Source organism: Eucyclogobius newberryi, unplaced genomic scaffold (assembly GCF_026437365.1).
Source record: "Eucyclogobius newberryi isolate DKJ021-1_F unplaced genomic scaffold, fEucNew1.0.hap1 SCAF_13, whole genome shotgun sequence".
NCBI lineage: Eukaryota > Metazoa > Chordata > Actinopteri > Gobiiformes > Gobiidae > Eucyclogobius > Eucyclogobius newberryi.
The window spans coordinates 34,774,747-34,800,827 of NW_027315757.1; the positions used below are offsets into that span (position 1 = coordinate 34,774,747).

The following is a 26,081-nucleotide window of genomic DNA, read 5'->3' on the forward strand; positions in this document are numbered from 1 at the left end:
GTAAATACAGTCACCAGCAAACACAAAGGTGCATTAGCTCTTTTCCTGTCACTACAATAAGAATGACTGAGACTGATGATATATTTAAAATACTTGAGTGTTTTGACACCTGCTGAGGTCATGCTAAAGGTCAGGACGGTGGTCAGCTGCTGTAACTGGACAGTTCTTGGTGAGATTTGGAAACGTGCACGCCACAAATGCTCAGACACTCATCTGTACAGTTCCATTTGTTTATTGATCACCTATAAAATATCAAGTTGCTAAAACAATTGAAAAGAAACACTGATAAACATGGCCGTCTGTAAAAAAAAAAAAAAAAAAAGAGCAAAGAAATGCTTCACAATACAGTATAAGCAACAGAATATACTAATTCAGATCCGTCTAAAACGTATTCTTTTCATTTTTGACAAGATTAAACAAGTGTACAAAGTATATTTGGGCAGCGTTTGTCTCCCACACTGAAGATACATTTTAAAAAACGTAGATGCTTTTTATATTTATTTTCCAAAATAATCTTTTTGCTTGAACTTGTAACAGGACGATAAAGATACTGAAGGAACAGCAGACGAAGAACCAGCCTCCAGTCCACCTCTCTCTCTCCGTCTCCCATTCTCTCTTATTCTGTCCCTCCCATTCTCTCTTTCTAGCAGCTGGCTCCCAGGGGCCCGTCAGCGGTAATACGTGAGAGGCTGGACGATTGTTCAGAGAGGGGAAGCAAGTCAAAGAGGCATGCAAATGATGTCATAAAAAGGATGGCAAAATGTCACAGCAAAAAACACAAGCCAAAGTAAAATACATTAAAAAGAACACTTGGGAGTTAAAAGATATGACACAAATCAAAGTGAAGGCAAAGTGGGGATAAGTGTTTTGTTGGACCCTGTTTGAAGGCCTAATAAGGGGCTTTGGATGTGGTCAAATACAGAGTGGCAGGCGATGCCACGCCTCAGAGTGTTGGCCTGGTGTGTGCGTGCGGTGAATACAGGGTTTGACCATCATCGACCCTCACGCCCACAAAAAGTGCTTCAGCAGCTTCGGGGATAAAACACATTCACATCCGGCACTTTAACTTGTTCTAAACACGACCTGTGAATTCATGATATTCTTATATATGTGGAGCTTTAGAATTCAGCAAGGTTTTGTATAAGTTACAGAAGAACAGCAGCATTAGAAAAGGGGCTGATCAAAGCAAGTGACTGAATCGTTCAGTTTGACTGAAATATGCTACAACCCTCGAACCACAAATGGGCTTTACACTAACAGACTAGCAGCTTTTATTTACAATTTCCATGGCCGCTAATATAATATCTGGTCTGAAAAATATGTACTCTTTTTGAATATTGGATGTAGCAAAAAATCCTTTTCAAGCAGCAATTTGTACAGCCAGACATTTACAACACTATAATCTATAATAAAATGAGACACGTCTGAGAAAACAATCTCAAGAATAGAAAATATAAAACCTATTGAATATCAACAAGACAATCATCCGCCTCTGCAGCCGAGCAGAGAGCGACTTCAACATGAGGAAAAACATCATGTTCATACTTTAGTAATAGTGTAAGTGGAGCCTGAACAACAAGAACTCATGTCAAACCCACAGCTCCTGAAATGTGAAGAGGTGGGACCCAGGACATTTTCATCATTATTGTAAGGCCTTGGACATGAAAAAGGCCTTTTAAATGCTCACACCCCCGAGTACGACATTCAACCGTTGAGCCCAAGAACCGTCGCACGAGGCACATAGAAGCGAAGTGAGGACAGATCAGACCGGGACGTGTTCGGAGGGTGTTTGGACCTTCTCTAGGAAGACTTCAGAGACCACGAAGCCTCAGTCAAAGTGCTCGAGTCAAATGCAATCGCTTGTTGGGTGATAATTATTGAGCACAATTTGGGCATGTATTAAGCAGCCGAGAAACAAGCAAAGTAAAACATGTAGGATACAAACAGAGACTGCACCCACAGCGGTTCTGATCAAACACCTGGAAAGCAGGAGGCTGGTGTTTAGACGTGATATTTCACTGGAGCCTTGAGGCTTTTGGGTCCAACCGCAGTGTTTACAGCTCTGAAAACATGTTAAAGGAGAAATCCACCCGCTGCGGCTCCCACACCATGATGAACAAGCTGCAGGAGCCACTTTGTGATGGAGACGTCACTTTTATTAGTCTGACACTCTCACAAAAGCTGTCTGTTTCCCAGAATCCTCAGGAAACACATTGGGACCACATTGGTAACCTAAGAGCAGCTCGGTCAATAGTGTTTCTGGTGGATCGCCTCCTTTAAGAGAAGACAACAGAAGACGACACGTGCTACACGGTTCCTTCCTCTCTCTTTTGTCTCTGAGGAGTCTCACGTTGTTTTAGTTTTGCACACAAACATTCAAACTATCCAAGTTAAGATTGTCTAAGGAAATTGTAGAGTTTAAATTAGTATTTTAAGTGCTCTCTGTTATAATGGAAGGACCATCCCTCTAAAATCCATGCATATCCATCCATCTGTGGCTGTTCTATCGAGAAACATTAATATGACTGTAACATCACCATGGCAACATCATGATCACAACAGCTTAAGGAGGACACGGGTCGCACTTTCTCTTTTTGTTACATCTTTCACAGTTTGTTTAAAGCTTCTTGACAGTTCACTTCTTTAGGAAAACTTACTCTGGATTCAAATCTATTACAAGAAAATAAAACACTCATATACTCTCTATACTCTGACTGTTACATGTATTTACATGCAAGTAGGTGGTAATATCAGTCTATGCAAGTGATATTTACATGTAAAAGGTATATGTAGCTTTCCCAGGAGCACAACAACCGCTGGACTTTGAGTGTGCAACAGTCGGATAATACTGTAGTGTTTTGTACTGGTCCAGCGCCTTAACATTTTCATATCAGGACAAAATGAATCTCTTTGTCAGTCTAAATGTGTCAGTGGAGTTCTGTTCAGCAGATGACAGGGACTCCGTCGGTGTTGAAGATCATGCCGGTGGTGGGTTCGTAGGTGCCGGCCAGGTAGTAAAGGTCCTCACTGTCGGCGTAGCGTCTGGTGTGGGTCATCTGCTCGTACTCCTCCACGCTGACCACCAGACACTTGTGACTCACCGTCTGCACGTCGTTCTCATCACTGTGGGACGACTGGTACAGGGCGCGCTGCAGGAGGAGCAAAGGTAGAAGAGGAGGTCAAGGTAGAAGAGGAGGTCAAGGTAGAAGAGGAGGTCAAGGTAGAAGAGGAGGTCAAGGTAGAAGAGGAGGTCAAGGTAGAAGAGGAGGTCAAGGTAGAAGAGGAGGTCAAGGTAGAAGAGGAGGTCAAGGTAGAAGAGGAGGTCAAGGTAGAAGAGGAGTGTGTATATGGCATGTTGCCTTCTACAGTGGAGCACGTTTATTTGGCAGCATTAAAACATCGAATTGAACATAAGCAAGTCTTGTAGAGTGTGCCATATAAAGCCGTAAAAGATAAGATCAAATAAGAGTGAGGGACTTGAAAACGTCTTCCATAGTAATAAAATGTAAGATCACAGTAATATATATATATATATGCAAATAACTTCCTGATACATGGTCAGCTTGTTCCAACAACAACAGAAACCAAGATATAAAACAAGTTTTCTTGCCTCCACAAAGTCTTTCCTCTGGATGGTAGCGTGCAGAGCAGCAGGTATAGACTGGCCACACATCTGATCCCAGTTCTATCACAAAACAGGACAAATTAGGAAGTATAATAACATATATATATTTCATTGTTGGTCCTAATGTTTCAGCTTCATGCCTTTTTGTCGATGAGTTTCTTGCCGGGGTTGGTCTCCTCCGGATGGTAGAACCAGTTGACCCGGACCACCATGTTGCTGCCCCAGGACTCCCACATGCTCTGGATCCGGCCGATGAAAGGCAGGTTGGGACGTCCGGCCGACAGGAACACGGCACAGTCCCCGATCCGGATCATCTCTCGACCACGGACGATGGCCTTGTAGAAGAGCTTCTTTGCTTTGCCCTTCATACCTCGCCTCTGTGAGGAGCAGAAGAGGACAAGTCAAGAGATATAGATAGATATAGATAGATATATATATAGATATACACAAAAATACATTACATTAACAAGTTTAAGTGATAATACTGAGACAATGAGCTGATCTTATACTAAGAACTGACACCTTACAATACTTCTACTTAAGTCTGATTTGAGAACATGACGTTTTAGACTCTTGTAGCGCTCCATTTGGTTCTGTTGATTGTAGCTTGATAAATATTGAATATGACAGTGTTTCGCACATCGTGTTCTACAGCGGGAGAAGGTGTCGCAAGGTGAATTTTTATTTACAGGTGAAGAGGCAACATTTGTGCATTAGACTTTCTTCAGGCCGATGGGCGACTGAGCCACATGAAGACACCAAAACAGATGCTCAGAATCATCAAAAACATCATCAAAAACATCATATCGTACTGACGTGTTTTTGATGATGTTTTTGATGATGTTTTCTGTGCATCTGTCTTTCAGTGGTCACTCCTTTAAGTGGCCACAGCCTTTTCACCTGTAAATAAACACCTTGCAAGTAAGAGTGAGTGATCTTTTCTCAACTTGATGATTACAAAATCCATACATTCACCAAAAGCATTTTCTCCCCTTTATAGAACACAGATCTATTTAAAGTAAGTGCACGTTTTCTTTGTAATGGTATGGTTTCTTTGAGGTTTTGGACAGCGCTCTTTACCTGCGTGGGCTTCCCAAACCACTTCCAGAGCTGCCTGGCAGGGAGGAAGGCTGAGATCTTGGGCCTGTTCTCCACACTCGGGAGCCTCTGCCTCTTGGCCAGCTCCTTGGTGGTGGGGAGGTGGACTCCCTCTCTGCGCTTGGGTCGCTCCACCTTGCCCTCCCCTCCGTTTGGTTTCTGTTTCGGGGGGCGTCCCCTTTGTCCAGAGCCCTTCCCTGTGGCGGGCTTGTTTGGTTTGACCGGGTCGGGGGCTGTGGTCGAGGGAGAGGCCGAGGGAGACTCTTCCTCTTTCACTTCTTTTTCTTTCTTCGCCTGAAGATGAAATACAACAGTTTTAATGAGCTTTAGAACTAATGCAGTTTCCAATACAATTATAAAAACACTCCAAAAACACAAAAAAGGTAAAGTGACAGAATGTGATGAATAGAAGGAGCCAAAAGCTTACCTCCTCCCGTGGCTCCTCTCTGGCCTCCTCTTTGGCCTTGTCCTGTGTTGGTGGTGGTGGGGAAGCAGGGCCTGGAGGAGGGCTGGGGTTCCTCTCTTCATCGGAGCTGCAGGAGGAGTCATCAGTGGACGAGGAGGATGATGAGGACGAGGAGGAGGAGGAAGAGGACGAGGAGCCGCAGCAAGAGGAAGACGAGGAGGTACAGCTGGATGTGCACTTCTTTCTCTTCTTCTTCACTTTCTCCTTTCCCCCGTCTTCCTCTGAGTCCGAGCTGCTGCTGCTCAGCGATTCCTGCTTAATCTCCTCCCTTTTAACCTTCTCCTCCCTCGTCCCCCTCGTCTCCTCCCTCGTCCCCCTCGTCTCCTCCCTCGTCCCCCTCGTCTCCTCCCTCGTCCCCCTCTTCTCCTCCCTCGTCCCCCTCTTCTCCTCCCTCGTCCCCCTCTTCTCCTCCCTCGTCCCCTCCCTCGTCCCCCTCTTCTCCCTCGTCCCCCTCTTCTCCTCCCTCGTCTCCTCTCTCTTCTCCTCCCTCGTCCCCCTCTTCTCCCTCGTTCCCCTCGTCTCCTCTCTCTTCTCCCCTCTCGTCTCTCTCTTCTCCTCCCTTGTTTCCTCTCTCTTCTCCTCCCTCGTCTCCCTCGTCCCCCTCTTCTCCTCCCTCGTCTCCCTCTTCTCCTCCCTCGTCTCCCTCTTCTCCACTGTGAGCCCCTTACTGACACTTTCCGTCTTCTTCTCCTTGGCCAGCACTGGAGCTTTGTATAAATCTTTTTCAACTGGATCATTTTCTCTTACTTTAGGCTTTGGTGGCTTCTGATTGGCTGGGGCAATCGGGGTGTGGTCCCGCCTTACGCTTTTGCCTTCCAGTAACATCTGTTTGGTCTTCTTGGTTTTGGGAGAAGTGACTCCTTCGTGGTCCAGCTTCACCAGAGGCTCTGCAGACGGTTTGCGTCTCAGTTCGTTTTGAGTGGAGCTGGACTTGGGTCTGAGCAAAGAGCTTGACCGCGAGGTCAGCGGGTCAGACGGCATCTTCAGTTTGGGCCGAGGGGCTGAAGGGAGCGACAATGACGAGGGTCTACTGAGGGAGGTGGGTTTGCTGGTTGATAGTCTGTTGATGGAAGTGGACACAAGTGCAGAGCTGAGGCTGGGGCGACTGTGCTTGTCGGAGGAGGGTTTGGGTTTGGAGGAGGTCAGCGGTTTGTGACCGGGAGCAACACTGAGTTTGGATGAAGTGGATTTGGACATGGGTCTGTGTGAGGTCGGACTCATGGCCTTGTCTTTGTCTCTTCGTTGGTTGTTGTAAGACGACAGGTTGGGCTCGGTGTAGAGATCCACCGTCAGGACTTTGCCGTACGTGGATGGGTAGAGCGAGGACGGGAGGGCGCGGCTGGATTTGGGGTTCTCCTTTCTGGGCACAGGACTGGACAGTGTGGGGCTGGTAGTCGGAGTGGAGGAGGAGCGTTTGCTTTTTGGTTTGGGTTGGATCTCCATGCTGGGCCGGGAGGCCGGCCTGGGCTTATCTTGAGACACTTTCTGTGCAGACGGGGTCCTGTCTTGATTCAGCCCGTCTGATGCTCGTGGAATAGAAGAAGTATCATTCTTCTCACGGTCGTCCTGGCTGAGGGCGGTTTCTTCAAAAGGGACAAATAAACATGTTATTTGCGCAGCTGCTTTTTGCATTGCTCATGACATGCTGAGGCCTTCACTGTGGTGGAGGAATGTTTTTTTACAGGCTACAAATGACAAATCATCAAGGAAACTATTCTGAAATGAAAACCACTGCATTTATGAAGCGCTTACTCACACAAAACAAGGCCGGCGTCAGCAAATCACACGTGCAAAATGCCATATATCACAGCTGTGGCAACACACAGCAGACAGAATGGCTGCTTGAACAAATACATTCAAACTATTCAGACGACCAAACAGGAAATGAGGGTTAAAGGTCGTTCGAGGCCTTTGAGCTACTTTTGTTGTTTGGATGATATTTTAAGAGAATGCACTGAAATCCCTATTTATATTGTCTGATGGTCACATGAAACTGTAAAAAGAGTATGATGAAAGAACATCAACACAATAAAGACATGTTCTAGCATGTATTATTACAGCATCACTCATGACACCTGGGGGTCTAAACTGAGGCATACTTCATACAGTGAGGAAAGGGTCATTCACACAATTGTAACTGAATGTTTATTACTCACCTGGTTTGGGCTTAGGTTTGCGACCAGGCTTCCCTTTAATCTTGGGGGTGTTGTCCTCTGGTTTGGGCCCCGCCTCTTTGCCCTCTTTGCTGCATTTGCGGACTCTCCTCCGAGAGCTGCTGGCCACGAGCAGAGCAGGGGACGGCTCAGCGCCTGGAACCAAACAAGAACCACAAACTTTTATGGCACAATGAATACAACCAGCATGCTTTGTGTTTTTCATTATGTTGACAGGAAGTGCAGAACTTTACCCTTTTCCTGAAGGAAAAAGCAACAGTGTGTTGAACACGGTTTATGAATCCAAATACAAATCATATAATTTTTTCCTTTTGTAACATAAGGAGTTTATTATTTTTTGAGGATTTTTGGCTTGTGAGCTTTTAATAGACAGGACAGCACAACATGAAATGAGGGTGAGACCAGGAAGGACATGCAGCAAATATGCATCTGGATTCAAATTCACGATGCAGCGGTGGAACATAATGAAATCATTTTCATTGTTTTTATAGTTTCACAGAGATGCATTGTGGTCAGTACTTACAGTGGATCTTGTAGTCGGGGGGCAGCAATCTGATGTGAGACAGGGGGATACGCCCCGTGTCACCATCATCAAACTCAACTGTGATGAGATTGTCATCTTCATCAATGTCTGAATTTCCTAAAAAGAACCAATTAAGTAGTTACGATAATCATATTGTTAAATACATTGCCAAGTCAAGCTGTAAAACTCATTGAATGTCTCAGTCAGGGCTGAAAAGAGACCATTAACCTCCTTTTTACCATCTGATTGCTCAAAATAATGGACTCTAAAACACTTTGCATTTGTTTGTGCTGCCAGCTACAATGATGCAGTCTGTGAGAGCAGTATGAATCATCTTATGTAAGTAGGAGGTGTGCAGTGTGTACCGTTGACCACAGAGCCCGGGTACAGGCAGCGGTACTGCTGGCTCCAGTAGGCAGCGATGCGAGTGCCCTCGGGGAGATAACGCACAGACGGAGGCTTCACATCGATAATCTGCACATGCACAGGAAATAAACGGTCAGTGGCGTGCTGGAGGACTGTGCATCTGACGTGCATTAGATGGTGCACTCACAGCCTCTTGTAGCAGTTGTTCCAAGCAGTAGATGTGTGGACGGTTCCCTCGCTCGCCCTCCACCACCACACTGTAACTGTAGACAGACAGTGCCCTTTAGCAACAGTGGCAACATATACATTTTTTCATAATACACCAAAGCCTGATCGAGTTCTATGCATTTACCAATCTGGAAAGGCTCTAGCTGAAGTCATTGGGAAAAGGCGGAACATCATGAGAGAACATTTGAAGCTGATTGGGCGAGGCGTGTCAATAGTGGAATAAACCAAACATTTTTTAATCAGACATATTTCCCGTTCACAAAAGCACTAAGCGCTTTCCTGTGTACATTCAAAAGTCTGACCAGATGGATTCTTGTGATGTGTTTCAATGGGATGTCAATGCTTCAGTGTGAAATAAAGTGGACAATATGCTGAGTTGCAAGCTTTACGGACATATCATGTTACATGCATTGCTTTTTGTACATTTCAAGCATTACAAAACCATTGCATTTGTGTTGTGTACAATGAGTTTCTCTTGTACTCACATGTCAGGTGAGTGCACCGTATTAACATGTCCAGCATACAGCAGCTGGTCGTCCATTGGGATTAAAACTCGAAGCCCATCAACCAGAGAGTCTTTGTCCAGCACACACTGGACGGGGGCTGTTCATGTCAGACAGGAGCATTAGATTACACAGAAGACACAGTAGTTTGTGAGTGACTGTAGATACTGTGAGTTCTGACCGGGTGGAGGGGAGGCTTCTGGCACGCTGCTGTCACATGATGGAAGCAGCTCGTCTTCACTGAAGCTGCTGTCCTGGTTGGGTTCAAAGTCCTCGTCTGCAGCCATGCTCTCCATCAGGCGGCTCACTGCTCCTCTGGACGGCTGCACAAGCAACAGACCAGAAACGGTCTGACCAAAATTTAGTTATTCAAACTAATGTACCAATCTAGTCACTTCTATTTAATATTGGCGCATTAGTTGTTTGAATAAAACTTAATTTAGATTAAATAATGTTTAATTGTAAAACTGTGTTTACATTACAAATATAGTTCAGAAGATGTAACTGCAGAGCGTGCACTTAACTCAACTTGCAATAGTGATGAGTCGGTGCTACTCACTTCTCTGGCCTTGGGTTTAACTTTGGCCTGGCTCTTTTGCACTGGACTGAGACCCCGGGCCCCGGGGCCGTCTGTGAGCGACGACAGTGTGGATGGGCTCAGAGGGAGGGGGGAGTCTTTCAGCTTCTTCTTCTGCTGCGTGTTAAAGACAGGACAAACAGAAATACATTGATAAGAATGACAACACAGCACTTTGTGCAGGACACATTTTCACTCGCGCACGCGCACGCGCACACGCACACACACACACACACACGCACACACACACACACACACACGGCAGCCTGCAGTGGTCCCTTCTGTCAGTAACATGGCAGACACAGCAGGGGAGGACTGCAGTGACTGATGTACAGGGAGCCTTACTGGCACCGTGACATGCACACACTGAAACACACAGACACACACAGACACACAACATGGGACAGAGTGAACATGGGACAGCGAGGGAGACAACGGGGAGACAATGGGGAGACAATGGGGAGACAACGGGGAGACAACGGGGAGACAACGGGGAGAGACAACAGGGAGACAACAGGGAGACAACAGGGAGACAACGGGGAGACAACGGGGAGACAACGGGGAGACAACGGGGAGACAACAGGGAGACAACAGGGAGACAACAGGGAGACAACAGGGAGACAACGGGGAGACAACGGGGAGACAACAGGGAGACAACAGGGAGACAACAGGGAGACAACGGGGAGACAACGGGGAGACAACGGGGAGACAACAGGGAGACAACAGGGAGGTGCTAATGTTTAGTGTTTTTCAATCGCTCTAAGCAGGTGAAAAACAGCCATTAATCACTGACGTACTTTCACTACATCTTTCCCCTCTCGGTTCGGTGCAGGCTTCGGTCTGCAGGCAGGCTTCAGCGAAATAGAGGGGGCGGGGCTGGAAACAGTTGAAGTAATCTGGTTGGCTGATGCGGCGGCCGACACAGGCAGCTGATTGGTTGAAGCTGTGGCATCATTGAGGAATATCCTCTCACTTCGCCGGCGGTTCCAGCCCTCGTCTTCACTGAAGCCTCCAAACCCAGAGCCACTGGCCTGTTCAAAGCTGAATCGTCGTGGAGACCGGGATGCTGTCCGAGGCTTGGACAGAGCCTTGTGGGTGAGGGTCAGAGAGTCGTCCCTCTTTGTGGGGCTTGAACGATTGATGCGATGAGTAGCAGGAGGCAACAAGGGGAGCTCAGGGGCCGAACGTTTGCCGTGAAGCAGGGAAGGAAACTTCCTCATTCGTAGGTCAGAGTCTGACCACTCACACTCTGAGGAACCTGGAGCCACAACACACACCACATAACACATGAACCCAGACATGGACTCAATCGTGACAATCTCAACCAATGGATATGGTCTATGTGTGGACAATAAAGGATTATCATATTTAATGTATGAATATTCAAGCTAATTACCCTGATGTGGTCTTTTAAAAACAAATTAACTTCTTAACAAGGATCAATCACATTATACCACATAATAACCACAGAGTGGACCATCAGCCTAATTTCTTTACAAAGTTGGTAATTTCATTCAGACAAATACAAAGTTGTGAACTCAATGAAAATGCAAATAAAGTTAATTTGGTACATTTTAAGTGAATAATAATGCACATATATGAATGAAATGCGACTGATGAAGTGCTTGAATGGTCACACGTACCCAGAGTGCTTTGTCTATTTCGTTGTTTTCCAGTGTGAAGGCCCCGAGCAGGAGAACTGGCGGGAAGAGCACTAGCAGCAAATCTTGCCAAAAGTCCCAACCCGCTCTCGTCACAGACGCCATCAGGGCATGAGTCCTCCTCCTCGTCCTCAGAGGTTTCTGCTTTTAGAGACAAGATTTAAGATCAGGTTCTGTTTGGTTTTCAGACGTACACCAACCCCCAAAATAAAGAGATGCATAAAAAGATGATAGAACAAAACCACCCAAATATAAAGTAAAGAGGTTTGAGTTAGCAGCTTTGTAAAGTGCACCCTGACCTTTGCAACACGGTGTAACCAATAGAAGACTAGGATTTAAGACATGCATGTGACTCGCACTGATACACAATCTCTGAGGCCTTTAGAGCCCAGATATCATTTATTATTTAAAACTGCAGCTTTGAGATAGAAAGAGAAGTAAAAGTTCTGACAGGCTACGATAGCACATAACACACAGAGCGTTTGCACAGATATATACACTTTGAACTGTGAGCTGTGAGTAGCTGGTGGTTAGCAGATCCATGGCAACAGATAAACAGGAGGAGCAGCTCCTCAGAGGTTAGACTGTTAACATGGAGGGTAGATGCACAGTACATGTCATTATATGGAATTTAAGAAACGTATTAGAAAACAAATGTCCTGTGGTCTCTATACAGTGCAGGTTCAACACTTCTGTTAACGGATGGATTTAATGACAAAAACATTGATGTTTTCAAAACCAATTTTCCGTACAAAATTGTGGCAGCTAGATATTTAAATGTGTACGGTGCATCCACTGTGTTAACAAAGCAAGCAGACAAACAAGCAGGCACCGAGGTCAGCCCTGTGAGGCCCCTAGTTATAATGCTCACTTGAAAAGTAAGTAACCATGGTCACTGTCCTGTCCTGCCTCAGAAGTGGGATTTCATGGACAGGAGGTAGTCATGGCCCTCAGTGCTAATTTAGTGAGAATAGTGAAATAAAAAAAGAACTTAAGATCTGATGAATTCAGTTTCTTTCATGTTAGGTCAATAAAGAATAGAGGGAGGGGCACTTCCTACTTACTCAACAGGTGACAGGGTGTGGCCTCAGACAGGGCGGGGCTTGGCAGTGCAGCGGTGAGAGCGCAGCCTGACCATAGCATGGCCTGGCCTTAGCACAGTCTAGCTTGAGCAGAGCTTGGGCCACAGCATAGACGAGCTATAAGCGAGGTAGCATAGGCTCAAGGCTGCGCTAGTCCTCGCCAAGCTTCTTTAATGTCGTGGCAGCGTCAGCACAAGCTCATGGGACAGGCTGAGAGACACTTAAAGCATCATGAGTAGGACAGGTCAAGGGTCAAAGGGGAGAGGGAAAGTGAGAGGACAGAGGAAGGTGTCAGAGCAACACAAGGGAAAGTGTTACTTGGAGGGTTTAGTAGACAAAGCTCTATTGTGCAAATATCCCAATGTATGACACAAGAACAGTAGTGATGTGTTCCTCTCCTCAGCATTTGTGTTTTTATCATGACAACCCACAAAAACATTGCTTTCTCTAAAAATAATAATGCTACAGAAACACTTTCATTAATGACATAATATGAACAAATCTAGTCCTTTGAAATCTTTTGCCAGCAGTTCATATCGACTATAGACATTTTCCTGTTCCGGCGGGATATTTGACAAAGAGCCACTAAAAGATGTGACGTGCTGCTGGACAGACGGACGGACAGACAGATGAAGCAGACAAAAGGACCACAGCGCTTTGCTTTCTGTACCAATCAAATCAACACCTTTAATAAAGCTTATTTGTATCCAAACTGCAATACAACTTTATGAAAAAAATCTCACAAATTCACACAATTTCCAAATGTACAAATGCTACAAATTATGTTGCAATATAAAAGCACCATAGAAATAAGTTTACTACTTTAAAAAGGCAACTTAATAGAGAAGCCAGCAGCAATGAGGTAGAAATTGTCAAGCTAAATCACAGTCCAGAAGCAGCTGCTTTAACAAAAGCAAACAGACATTTGACAAGGCTCAGAGACATAAGCTGCTCTACAGCAGGGTCTGGTCAGTAACCTTGGTCAAAGGAGTCGTCAGAGGAGCTGAGGCCTGCCTCCTCCAAGAGCAGGGATAAGTGCTTGTGTTTCTTCTTCTGAGACTTCTTACTGGACAGCAGTGAAGGCGGCGATGCAGCAGGCTTCCTCTTCCTCGTCCCGTCGTCACAGGAGCGAGAGTTTGAAAGCGGTGGCCAGCCCACACGGGGCGAAATGTGCTCCTCTGAATCAGAGTCTGGTGCAAAGAGAATGTGGTTAATCATTTAGAAGATCACAAGGGTGAAAACTCACTAAGACACTAACGGTCTGAAAATCCAATCCACCATTATCTGTACATTTCTGCAATAAGGAAAAAAGAGTTTCGTTTGAGGAATACAACATGTTGATAATAAATGTACAGTACAATGCTCTGTCTACATGAGATGGACCGCCGGGTGTGTATCGTGTATTTGTTCACATGAAATAGTTGATATTGATCATATCACTCACTGTTGGAGCAGCTGCTGAGCTCGGATCTCAACGGAGAGAACATGGGTCTTTTCTTCTGACTCTTCACCTTCTCTGCGGAAGACTTCTTGCCACTCATCTTGTGTTTTGTCCCTTTGATAGAGGCATGGACACTCCGCTCCTTAAGTCGATTTTCAGAGGACTTTCCTTTGGACACTTTACTGGAGGCGAGTTTGTGTGATGAGGCCAGTGAGCTGAGCTGTGAGAGTGACAGAGCTCTGCTGAGATCGGACGCCAGCTGCTCCTGCTCACACAAATGATTTTGTTTTGTCTTTAGGACCTGACAAAGACAAAGAAAACATCTCATTATCCCTCTTCATCATGAAAATTATTTGAGTGCAAAACCAATCAAGTCTTACCTCCAAACTAGAAGAACCCTGATCTTTCCAGCTCTTCTTCTTCTTCTTCTTCCTGAGCTTCACTCCTCCCGGCCCCGCCTCCGTCCCTTCATCATCTTTAGACAAGCAAAGCCTTTTCCTTTGTCCGTCTCCAGCCTCGGAGTCCTCAGAGTATTGCACTGTCCTTCCAACCCTACAATAACATGAGACAAAATGAGACAACGTCCCAACAGTCTAATAACTTTCAAAAAGGGCCACTTACTTTGCAGGCCTTCTGTCCAGTTTGATGGGTGTGGCCATTAGTTTTCTCTTCCTGGGTCTTCCTCTGCCCCTTCGAGCTAGACTCCGCCTGTCATCATCCTGCTGCCGCTCACTGGGGAGAAGTAGGGATGATGTCCCAGGAATGCTTTAATAAGAGCCTTCCATAATAAATGTGTTGAAGACATCACTCACTGCTTGTCTGTGCGCCTCTGCAGCTTACTGAACTCCCGCTGTTTATCCTTATAGGTCTTTTGTATTTCCGCAAGATGAACCCGGTACTCCACTTCGAATGCATCTAGCACGTCCATTGACATTTTACTAAACAGCTGCAAGGAAGACAGACCAAGTCACAAATCAAGAAGGGACAGGTGTAATCCGTTTGTTGGTTATTGTTCTTACCGGTTCCTCCTTCCTCTGCCTCCAGCTGTACTTCTTGTTTGGGTCCAGGTCTCTGGGCAGCTGGATATGAGACTGTTTTTCAATGGCTTCCAACAGTATTTGGCGACTAGCTTCTAGTAAATAGTCCAGACCCTCCAAGGCCACATCTGGACAGGATACACAACATATTAAAACGACATTATTATCTTCCATTTTCCACTTCCTCTTCCAAAACCACACAAAAACAATATTAGCCTTGACATGAAACAAATCTTTAACATTTTCAGAATATGGCTCATTTAAAGACTCACCCTTTTCCTTGTTGTTGATCTTTTCCATTTCTTGCTGTGCCATCTGGCTGAGGAGGGCCATTCCCTCCAGAGCAACCATCTCCAGCGTACCAGTCAGGCTGCATTCGGTGCTCAAGGGAGAATATTCCATTTGTGGGGAGAGCGTTGGAGCTGGTGGTGTGCCAGGCCGGGCCATCTCACTGGCTGCTAACAGTGCCAGCATCCCTGCCATGGGATCTTCTGAGACTGCCATGAGAGGCAGGGGAGAGGCGGACACGGATGGCATATCAACTTTTTCCATATCACTTGGAATGTTCAGGTTTATTGGAGAATTCTGTAGCTCGGGCTCACACACCGAGGTTTGATCTTGGGACTTTTGAGCTGATCCGTGTCCGTCAGCATCTGTGGTTATACATAATGGATACGGCGTCCGCTGAGGATCTTTGATCAGTTCTGACTTGGCTTCAGCGTCAGTGAGGGCAGGAGGTGCTGGATATGAACAATACGAGTAAGGCAACGCCTTCATCTGGATTTTTTCTTCCTTTTTTTCTTCTAGTTTGTCATTTTTAAGTGGAGAACTGGAGGTATTCAAAGTAATTGGTTGTTGTTTTGGGTCATCTTGGTCCGTTTTGTTAGTTAAAACTGGACTAAAAGTACGTCGGAGAGGTCCCAGTGGCTCTGTTGTCACGTACAGCTGAGACAGCTCTGCGCTGGGCTCTTGAGAGGGGAGAGAACCGCTCTTTGAGGACTCTAATCTGGGAGGCTTGTTGTTTGAGTCCAGTAGCCTCGACTGCAGATGGGGTGCAGGCAGAGGACTGGCTTTAGATGGTGAGTGGGCCCGGTGAGGGGGGATGACTTCTGTGTTTGAACCAGTGGGAGGTGGGACGTGGTAAGAGGGGAACGGAGAGCCAAATGGAGCCGTGATGGACTGGTAAGGATAGCCCTCCGGGTTACCTGTTTGAAAATAAAAGTATACAAAAATGACATCAGTGACTGAAGGGTTATTTTTCCCAGAAGAATGACATCACATTGTTGCTGCTAAAGAGGCTGCACTGTCTCACCAGTGTAGACGCCTGGATATGAAGCATGGCGAGGCTTTTGGACGTCTCTCTCACCCTCTGTTCTCACATTCTCTGCCTCTTCAGCTGGCTCCCGTTTGGGCTGGCGCGGGGAAGACGGTGGGGGCGATGCGGAGCGGGGAGATGATGGGTGCAGCAGAGGCGTGGGCAGGTGAGAGGGGGTTCTCTGGCCCACCTCTTCTGACTTGAGGGTCATCACGGGCGAGGGTGTCTGGGGCAGCGACACGAGGGAGGATGTGGATGGCGAGTGGGACGGGGCAGAAGGTTTGCGAGGATGAAGAGTAGGTGAGGGGGACATAGAGGACAGTGAAGGGGGCCGCGGTTTAGAGTCTATGTTTCGCTTCTCTGGTTTGTCTTCCACCACTGGACGATGGTCACCAGCTTTTAAACGCTCCTGGGAGAAAGACACAGGGGGTTGGACGGGCAGTGGCTGGAGGCAAAGGCCATGAGCATAATCAACTTGGACCTAAAGCCATTAAAAGCAAACTTGTGAGAGACACTGCATGATTCATTAGCATAAAACTGCATCGGTTTTAGTTGGTGCACATCAGATCTATAGATTTTGAAAGTCAATAATTCCACAGTGAACAATAAAGTTACTTGTACAGAAGAGGTTATGTGGATAACCAGGACTGATTTTAATGTTTTATTTATTGAGCAGCTCTACAAATATCACAAATATTTGCAGCTGCTCTTGTATAGCGGTGATATTTTCCCGTTGTGCTGCTAGGCAACAAAGTTATTTCACAAGGAACAAGAGCCATAAATGCTGTGCTGCTGTTTTACCACAGAGTAATGTCCCGGTCCACCTGTGACACTGACTGCAATGAATAATTGGATCATTAACAGGAAACTGTGGTTTATTTGTAACCAACCGCGCACAACAGTGCACATTTAATATTTGACTTTTGTGCTGGTTGAAAGGGACATAATTTGTAATACGAGTGGGAAATATGACCATAGAAAATGGTCACTATTGGTCAGCCGGGCTCTGAGTGAGTGACAAGCAAATTTAACCAATCACAGTGAACTGGAAACTCACAGAACACACATAATATACTTACCTCTTAAAGACAAAACGCTACTGAGTGTACTATAACTAAGATGTCATTTGTGTAAGTTGTTATTCTAAAAGCACTTACGACGAGCTGAGCGTTCCTCTGCAGCTCCAGGACTTGTGCCGTGTGCTGCTGGATCATGAGCAGCTCCTGTTGGCGCAGCATCTGTTGCTGTGAGAGGAGCTGGAGCTGGGCCGCGTGCTGGAGGGAGCTGCCTGTACCGTACACACTCGACCACATTGGGGCTCCCCGCTCCAGGACGTCGCCTCCTGCTGCTCACACAGGACAAGTCACATTTTTTCTTCTCCAATGAGTGCTTTAGTCAACTCTAGGATTAGTCTGAATGCATGAGTTGCCTGCTAAACCACAACATTGCTACCATAATGGTTTGTGCATAATAAATCTTTAGTCTAATATACCATATGGTGCCAGGCAGATAATGCTGTGGCAATTGTCTTGCTTGTTTGCAGTCGTTACAAAACATCTGTCAGGAAATTGTGAACCCACTAACAATAAAGCATCCTTGAGCTCTTTTGTACAGGTGTAATAAATTAAACACAATTCACAGGTCGTACCATAGTGTGGCAGGTGCTCAGTAGGAATGACTAGCAGTTGTCCTGACTGGGGGTCCCGGGCAAACTGGTATGAAGAAGGTATGGAGCCGGCCAGAGAAGGGGGGTAGGCTGGTGGGAGGGTCTGGTGTAGAGAAGAAGGACCCAGGCCTGAGGGGAAAGACAGACAAGATTTAAACAATGTACTTTACCTTCAAGAAATGTGTTCAAAATAGCAATTTCTTTTGTTTATGTACGTGTCTGGACTGGTGGATCATTGGGGAGCTTTAACTATGCTGGCTCTTATCAATGTCTGCTTCAAAGAAGCCGCAGCACATGAGGGGTGAGAGTGTGTGCCTTAGTGTTATTTTTGGGCAGGGAGTACTGGACACGTGGGGCTGGAATGTCCTTCAAAGTTTGGGAATGTCTGTGACTTGAACCTTGCAAATCAATGGACAGATACACCTCCCTTCTCACAGCCAATCAGAAGTCAACACTTAATTGCATAGAGGCTTTCATAAGTATTTAATAAGTAAGTACAGGTAAATGTAATTGATCATTTACATGATAAATAGAGAAGATTGTGCATTGTACATTACAAATTAATATATTATTCTTCATAGCAAATGGGTATCATACAGTACAGTACAAACTCTTTGACAAATCAGCTGATGCATTTTCAGATCAAAACTGCCACGTACTGTAAGGAGAACTGGACAGCCAAACTGGGGGCGCCCCAGAGCGTGACATCCAGGGGTGAGAGGTCAGAGTTGAGGGGTCGGGCGGCCAGCGTCCTGCCCCTGAGAGAGCGGCTCCTCCTGTCACCATAATGTTGGAGTTCATGAGAGAGGGAGTCATCATACTGGGAGTGAGGCCACTGGACAGAGAGCTGGGGTGCATCTGAGTGAACTCTGCAAGCTCTTTGGACTCTCTAAAACACCAAGAAGAATGCAAAAAAACATTTAATACATAAAGATCCTTTAGTTGAATCATGATTATTAGTTTGATTTTCCATATTTCAAGGGTCTTAGACTTAAGGGTTTTTGTGTGCAGGTGTGTGGAAGGCCCCTCACCTGAGCACTTTCTCTTGCTCACGTTCCAACCTGCCTCCCAGGAGTCTAGTATCATGGTGTCGAGTGTGCTCCTGCCCTCGCTCCTCATCTAACCAGATCACAAAGAGACGGGTCACATGGAGGTGGTTAACAGCAACAATGCATGTAGAATACACATTGACCATAAAACCTTTTATTTTTCTATAAGAAGGAAAAAAAACAAATTGCGGATTTATGCTGTAAAGTCAGAGAGCAGAACATTACAAATCAATAGACAGGAAGAATACTTAATGACAGTGACATAGTGGTGACATGTCAGGACGAGAAGTGGCTAAAAATACAATGTTGAGGAGCCACAGCCGGAACACAAGTGAGCATATATACTGCGGGAATATTCAGTGTAAGACCGACAGCTCTCACTCAGGGTGTCAGCTCTTATCACTTATTAGTCCAGGGCCCCAGTGATGTGTGAACATACTACTGCCTCACTATCCACACAGAGCCTAAATCCATCCAGCAAACTGAGGAGCCAGCGGCAAAAGACAGATTTATGGAAAAAAGAAATGGCACTCAAGCGGACAGCGCTCCACATGCAGTGAAGCAGTCCAGAATAAACATGAGATCTCCTCCTCACTCCTCCTGCTAACCCTCTTCCAGCTCATCAAGTCTGACTGGAGGTCCCAGAGCAGCGGAGATGGAGAGAAAGGTTTAGTACAAGTGTGCTGAACCTTTCAGTGAGGTTCTGGAAATGCGTGTCTGCAGCTGCGCAGGGACAAGAGACTTTAACAATCTCTGACATGCTTCGCAGCAAAGGTTTCAAGACTGTTACCAAGGTTACAGGGAGTCTGTCCCACATGCCATAATTTCAGCGTCACATGGCCAGTGATTAGCGCCACACACATCCACCTCGCTCCATTCCTGGACATAATCTCAGTTCCCAGATCCTCTCTCCTGAGTGTTCAGATTGATCTGTCCATTTGTTCCATCAGTCCATCACTCTTTCTCCAGCTTTTCTTCATCATCATCATCATCCTCTCATTCATTCTCTCCTACATTTGTGTTCTTGGCACACATTTGTGGCTCCTTTTTGAAGAGAATGAGGCCATTAGAGCAGCCACACTTAAGTGAAGCGCTTTCAAATGCAAAGAAAAGACCAGTGACAAACCGCAGGAATTATCACAAGTTTTCATAAACTCCCTTAAACTATTAGATCCACCAACATATGATGGGTTCAATGCCAAGAAACAAACACAAGGTCTTTGTAATTCAAAACTTGTTTGTAGCTGTGGCTTGTCTATAATGACATGTTCAGTGGAGGAGGAGTTCAGGGGAAGCTAAATGAGGGGGCCTGAGGTGGGACAAGGAGGAGTGCCTCCACAGAGGAGCTCTCACAGGGGCGGAGTAGGACGCATTCAATAAGATGAAGAGGCTGAACTGTGAATGAAGGAAAGAGATGTCTGAAAGGAAACTTTTTACAGTAGCTGTTCGACCTTGAACACCAGCAATACAACTCAAACTATAACACAGCGACCACCGAGCTACCAAAGGACTCATGCTACAATTAGTTATTCATGGAAAACTAGTTTTTACTACTAGAGTCACGTTATAAGTGCGAACGCCTCAAAGTCAAGCAGTGCTGTGAAAATATGACTTTGATCTGAAGAAAATTAATCCTCCATTATTCATGGAAAACCTAAATGAGGATTCATTTGCTTCTTGGCTCATTTAACGAAGGGTCTACATACCCACGGTACAAATGTAGAAGAATCCATAGCTTAGCTAAAGTGAAAATAAGTTAAAGTAGAGAAAGTGTTAAAACATACACAGAAAAACATAATAAATTGAAAGTGGCACTTGCAATTACCTTTGACGGGCAGGTGCGATCTCTGCGGCTCAGTCCCACTGCTCTGTTTACTGCTGCTGCTGTCTCTCTGCCGAGCCACTGCCACGGCGATGCCCACCGGAGGGTGACGCACCTCCCCCTCCCCCTCTCGACCAAATGAGCGAGCGCTGTCCGGTCTCTCCTGCTCCCTTTTGAGCTGTGGAGGCACCCGTAGAGCCCCGGCGCTGGTCAGGCCCCCTGACATCCTGTCCCGTTCGCGTTCTCTCTCCTTGTCTCGCTCCTGTGATCCTATATTCCCCAGACCCCCAAAGGGCCCTCTGCCATCTGCCGCCAGCCTGGAGGAGCCCCCACCCTCCGCGCTGAAATTGCCACTGTATTTAATGAGGCTCTGCATGGCTGAGACCTCAGTTGCATCCCCTACTCGCTCTCCACTGCTGGATCCCCCCACCAGCGCCGCCCCGGGCCTGTACAGCGTGGAGGGGTCCAGGTAGCGCCTCTGACTGCTCTCCTCACTGGGCGTGTGGGGGGAGTGGCAGTGGCTGGAGTTGACTCGGGGCCTATGTGCTGCGTGAGGGGAGTGGGGCTGGCTGTGAGGGGACGAAAGTGCATGTCCGTGCTGGGCTGCTAGAGCAGCCATGTGACTCGTGGCATAGTTCGCCAACGGGCTGATTGTGTTCCATTTTGAGTCCATATTCCCCCGCTCTGAGACTTGACGGGGCGAGTGTTTGGGAATGTCTCTGGCTTCAGGACTGAACCTTGATTGACTTGAGATGTCCTGTCCCTTTTTGAGACCATTAGAACAAATGACAGAGCCCTCCTCTCTGTGATTGCTGTCGCTGGACTGGGAGAGGCGCAGGTGTTCCGATAGGCCCCTTTCTCCTAGTCTGTCCCGCTCCTGCTCTCTGTGTTTGTCATTGTGTTTATTGTCCCGGGCTTGAGAGGCGATCTGGATAGGGCCTACTCGCTCGTCATAAACCTCCACAGAAGGCACATATGTCGGTGCAGTAACCCGCTGCTCTCTCATAGACTCTCTGGATGTTGATAAAGGAGGAGGGAGGCCATAGGAGACGTGGAGGGGCCCAGCTGAGGTAGCAGCCGACTCATTCCTCCGTTGTCTTTCAGAGCTGGAGTGGTTGGAGTGATGGTTGTCCATTTCTGTACCGGGCAGTCTGTGTGAAGAGCCATGAGGGCGCGGAGGCGATGGTCTTGGCCTGCTCTCTCCTGAGAACTTTTGATGAGCGAGGTGAGAATGGACAGCCCAGGCGTCTCTCTCTGCATCTCGTTCGCTGCTCTTCGCCCTGCGCTCCTCCTCCCCCCTCATGTCCTGGGTCAGATCCACAACACTGTGTGGCCGTGGATCGTCTCTTGACCGGTCTCTGTCCCCTCTGTAGGGCTTGTCTCTGCTGTCCCGGGATGTTCTCTGTGGTGGAGTGGAGCTGGATGGAATAGTGGGTGGTGGCGGTGGTGGAGGATGGTGAAGACTACTCAATGAAGCTGGCAGGTAAAATCCCTCTAAATACATAAAGAAAACAGAAGTATAATCATTCAATCTTAGCAAATATTACAATATCCCAGATTGATTCATGTGAAAAGGGTACTTTAAACATGCTCTTCAGTTACTTCATTATATTAGAAATTCATCTGCTGGCAGCAGAGGGAATTACCATGGGGCAAGCTAGCTGAACCACAAAGCTAGCTTAAAAGAAACGGGCTAAAGTTATCATGTAAACAAGTCCTTGTAATCCCTCATTCGTCCAGGAGTGTTCCATTGTAGAAAGATTCACTTGTGGACATCTGGACTAGGGATGTGCTCAATATAGAGATATCGTGATGGACTTCTTGGTAATACGCGTTTCCATACAGAGATGCATATCGTGACACGCTACCATAAAGTCATTAGAAATAGCAGTTACACTTTTGAACCTACAGCTGTAGAGGAGCTGAATGTGACTTAATCATGGGACAGTGGTATTCTGATATTGAGGACATTCTGAACATAAAATTCTAATGCATTTTGTTGTTCTACTTCACCAAAACACAATTTTACAGTTTATATGCCCATAAATCATCTTGACAGACTCAGAGTTCTACCTATGACGCCACAAATTTGGGACTTTTGGAACCGAGACTAAACAGGATTCATCAAACAAACGTGAATGAAGTCAAATAGGTCTTTGATTAACTCAATTTGACACAATATGTGTCCTTTAAAAACATTAAATGTAAGATATTATTTTCCTATGATAATATTCTAGTTGTCTAAAAGTTTGCAAAAGCCAAATCAGAAAGAGACAATTACCACACATAAGCACATTATATTAAGCCAAAATCTGTTTCCCATTTCAATGGCACAAAACGTAAACTTAGCACACATTACAACAGAGCAACGTACACATAACCCACTTCCACTGATGTGACACAGGACCGTGTGCTTCTGCTCATGTTGGGACTGACCTTTATGAGAGTCGTAGAGCGGGTGCTGCGAGAGCGATGGAGGCTCCAGGTGCCCCAAGGACAGGTACGGGCTGGAGTACAGGCTGCTCATAGGGGGGAAGCCTGAGGACACACACAACTGGTCTGAAAATGTGAAGGAAGAACTCTGAAAATAGGCTATTAAAATGTTGGGAACTTGCTTTGTTGTTCTGAGCCAGATCAACTGGGTACAAACCACAACATTACCGTATTCTCCGTGTTGTATTTAATGTGTTGTAACTGAACGAGGTTGGGAGTTGTTGTCAATATGCCAACGTGCCTTTTAGCGGTAGCAGAGTGTGTTTTGTGTTTGTATTTTACGTGTTTATAAGTGATCTTGAATGAGAATTCTTGTGAATACACTAACGTGTCTTTCAGCGGTAGCAGAGTGTGTTTTGATGTTGAACAATGTTGATCTGATTTAGTGGAACACGTTAAATAAAGCTCAACTGACTGACTTATCCGTCTGTTTTGTTTAGTTTCATGCGCTTTATGTATAAAGTACCCATGGTGGACCCTTAGTTGATGCTGTGCTTTATAGTCGCGCCTTTGCGTGCGCAAAATACGGTAAATTTGACTGATCATGACAGGTCTTACCTCTGTTAATTGATATAAAAAGTATAAATACCAAGGTTTACTTTTATTCTAGACTTTTTTTAGGTTCTCAAAATTCTTTAATGAAATATTATTGATTATAATGATAATGATCTCCAAAGCTTTTCTTATTATATCACATGACATCAATACTGAAGTAATTGTAACGTAAAAACAAAGTAGTACAAGCCTGCTTCTGTTAAACGTGTCAGGACCAGAGCCGTTGATCTCATGTCAACTAAAACAACACATTTTATTTCTGGGGTCAGCTGGTCTTCCCCATGGTCAGCTGCTGCTCTCAGAGACAGCTCTTAATATAGACCGCATCGTTACACGCCTAATGCTTTGGATGTCTGTTACGCCTGAGCTGGCTGCAACGTGTCACCGCCGCCGCTGTAACCGCGTCACCGCCGCCGCTGTAACCGCGTCACCGCCGCCGCTGTAACCGCGTCACCGCCGCCGCTGTAACCGCGTCACCGCCGCCGCTGTAACCGCGTCACCGCCGCCGCTGTAACCGCGTCACCGCCGCCGCTGTAACCGCGTCACCGCCGCCGCTGTAACCGCGTCACCGCCGCCGCTGTAACCGCGTCACCGTCGCCGCTGTAACCGTGTCACTGTCGCCGCTGTAACCGTGTCACTGTCGCCGCTGTAACCGCGTCACTATCTGTAACGCGTCACTGTCGCCGCTGTAACTGCGTCACTGCCGCCGATGTAACCGTGTCACTGTCGCCGCTGTAACGTGTCACTATCTGTAACGCGTCACTATCGCCGCTGTAACCGCGTCACTGCCGCCGCTGTAACCGCGTCACTGCCGCCGCTGTAACCGCGTCACTGCCGCCGCTGTAACCGCGTCACTGCCGCCGCTGTAACCGTGTCACTGCCGCCGCTGTAACCGTGTCACTATCTGTAACGCGTCACTGCCGCCGCTGTAACCGCGTCACTGTCGCCGCTGTAACCGCGTCACTGCCGCCGCTGTAACCGTGTCACTATCTGTAACGCGTCACTATCGCCGCTGTAACCGCGTCACTGCCGCCGCTGTAACCGCGTCACTGCCGCCGCTGTAACCGCGTCACTATCGCCGCTGTAACCGCGTCACTGCCGCCGCTGTAACCGCGTCACTGCCGCCGCTGTAACCGCGTCACTGCCGCCGCTGTAACCGCGTCACTGCCGCCGCTGTAACCGTGTCACTGCCGCCGCTGTAACCGCGTCACTGCCGCCGCTGTAACAGCGTCACTGCCGCCGCTGTAACCGTGTCACTATCTGTAACGCGTCACTATCGCCGCTGTAACCGCGTCACTGCCGCCGCTGTAACCGCGTCACTGCCGCCGCTGTAACCGCGTCACTATCGCCGCTGTAACCGCGTCACTGCCGCCGCTGTAACCGCGTCACTGCCGCCGCTGTAACCGCGTCACTGCCGCCGCTGTAACCGCGTCACTGCCGCCGCTGTAACCGTGTCACTGCCGCCGCTGTAACCGTGTCACTGCCGCCGCTGTAACCGTGTCACTATCTGTAACGCGTCACTATCGCCGCTGTAACCGCGTCACTGCCGCCGCTGTAACAGCGTCACTGCCGCCGCTGTAACCGTGTCACTATCTGTAACGCGTCACTATCGCCGCTGTAACCGCGTCACTGCCGCCGCTGTAACCGCGTCACTGCCGCCGCTGTAACCGCGTCACTATCGCCGCTGTAACCGCGTCACTGCCGCCGCTGTAACCGCGTCACTGCCGCCGCTGTAACCGCGTCACTGCCGCCGCTGTAACCGTGTCACTGCCGCCGCTGTAACCGTGTCACTGCCGCCGCTGTAACCGTGTCACTATCTGTAACGCGTCACTATCGCCGCTGTAACCGCGTCACTGCCGCCGCTGTAACAGCGTCACTGCCGCCGCTGTAACCGTGTCACTATCTGTAACGCGTCACTATCGCCGCTGTAACCGCGTCACTGCCGCCGCTGTAACAGCGTCACTGCCGCCCGGAGAGCCAGGCATTTACAGTCCAAAAAATATCAAAGATGTTGGCGTCTTTCAGGACGCCTGTGGTAGATCTAAACTGGGTGTTGGGGTGTCAGTGCGCTGGAACAGAAATATAAGGAGTCATGAGACGCTGGAAACCTTTCTCCTAAAGCTTCTATTAACTACAATAGGAGGCGGCCTTGATCTCTACAGCTCTGAAGAGGATTCACAGAGTAGCATATCCCAGTCTGGCTCTCGGCTTCAACTCGGAAACGGCTCCAGCCCTGAGTAACTTTAGCTGCTGTTAACACCAGTCACCAGGTATTCAGGATCTCCCCGAGGCTGGAGGATTCATTTCATATCAGAGCAAGTCCAGTCCATGGTTTCTCTGCCACTGAGGGATTTAGCAGCTACAGCCGGAATCAAAGCTTATGTGATACTGAACTTAATC

General features: G+C 47.2%; 1 protein-coding gene across 1 annotated transcript in view; it reads right to left on the reverse strand.

Annotated features, from left to right (window-relative positions):
- Window positions 1–216: 216 nt before the first annotated feature.
- tnrc18 (trinucleotide repeat containing 18) overlaps window positions 217–26,081 on the reverse strand; it is a 43,266-nt gene continuing 17,401 nt past the window's right edge. The window contains exons 3-31 of the mRNA XM_072443762.1: window positions 23,070–23,171; window positions 20,637–22,127; window positions 18,794–18,881; window positions 18,422–18,651; window positions 17,745–17,891; window positions 17,254–17,441; window positions 16,094–16,505; window positions 15,054–15,986; window positions 14,764–14,909; window positions 14,557–14,690; window positions 14,366–14,476; window positions 14,125–14,296; window positions 13,748–14,045; window positions 13,281–13,493; window positions 11,204–11,362; window positions 10,358–10,818; window positions 9,543–9,677; window positions 9,165–9,306; window positions 8,966–9,083; window positions 8,440–8,515; window positions 8,252–8,360; window positions 7,887–8,003; window positions 7,346–7,498; window positions 5,836–6,772; window positions 5,151–5,478; window positions 4,706–5,017; window positions 3,766–4,002; window positions 3,611–3,685; window positions 217–3,149 (exon numbers count right to left, since the gene is read on the reverse strand). Coding sequence (XP_072299863.1) covers window positions 2,943–3,149; window positions 3,611–3,685; window positions 3,766–4,002; window positions 4,706–5,017; window positions 5,151–5,478; window positions 5,836–6,772; window positions 7,346–7,498; window positions 7,887–8,003; window positions 8,252–8,360; window positions 8,440–8,515; window positions 8,966–9,083; window positions 9,165–9,306; window positions 9,543–9,677; window positions 10,358–10,818; window positions 11,204–11,362; window positions 13,281–13,493; window positions 13,748–14,045; window positions 14,125–14,296; window positions 14,366–14,476; window positions 14,557–14,690; window positions 14,764–14,909; window positions 15,054–15,986; window positions 16,094–16,505; window positions 17,254–17,441; window positions 17,745–17,891; window positions 18,422–18,651; window positions 18,794–18,881; window positions 20,637–22,127; window positions 23,070–23,171 — 8,231 coding nt within the window. The 3' untranslated portion in view covers window positions 217–2,942. The remainder of the gene's footprint in view (window positions 3,150–3,610; window positions 3,686–3,765; window positions 4,003–4,705; window positions 5,018–5,150; window positions 5,479–5,835; window positions 6,773–7,345; window positions 7,499–7,886; window positions 8,004–8,251; window positions 8,361–8,439; window positions 8,516–8,965; window positions 9,084–9,164; window positions 9,307–9,542; window positions 9,678–10,357; window positions 10,819–11,203; window positions 11,363–13,280; window positions 13,494–13,747; window positions 14,046–14,124; window positions 14,297–14,365; window positions 14,477–14,556; window positions 14,691–14,763; window positions 14,910–15,053; window positions 15,987–16,093; window positions 16,506–17,253; window positions 17,442–17,744; window positions 17,892–18,421; window positions 18,652–18,793; window positions 18,882–20,636; window positions 22,128–23,069; window positions 23,172–26,081) is intronic.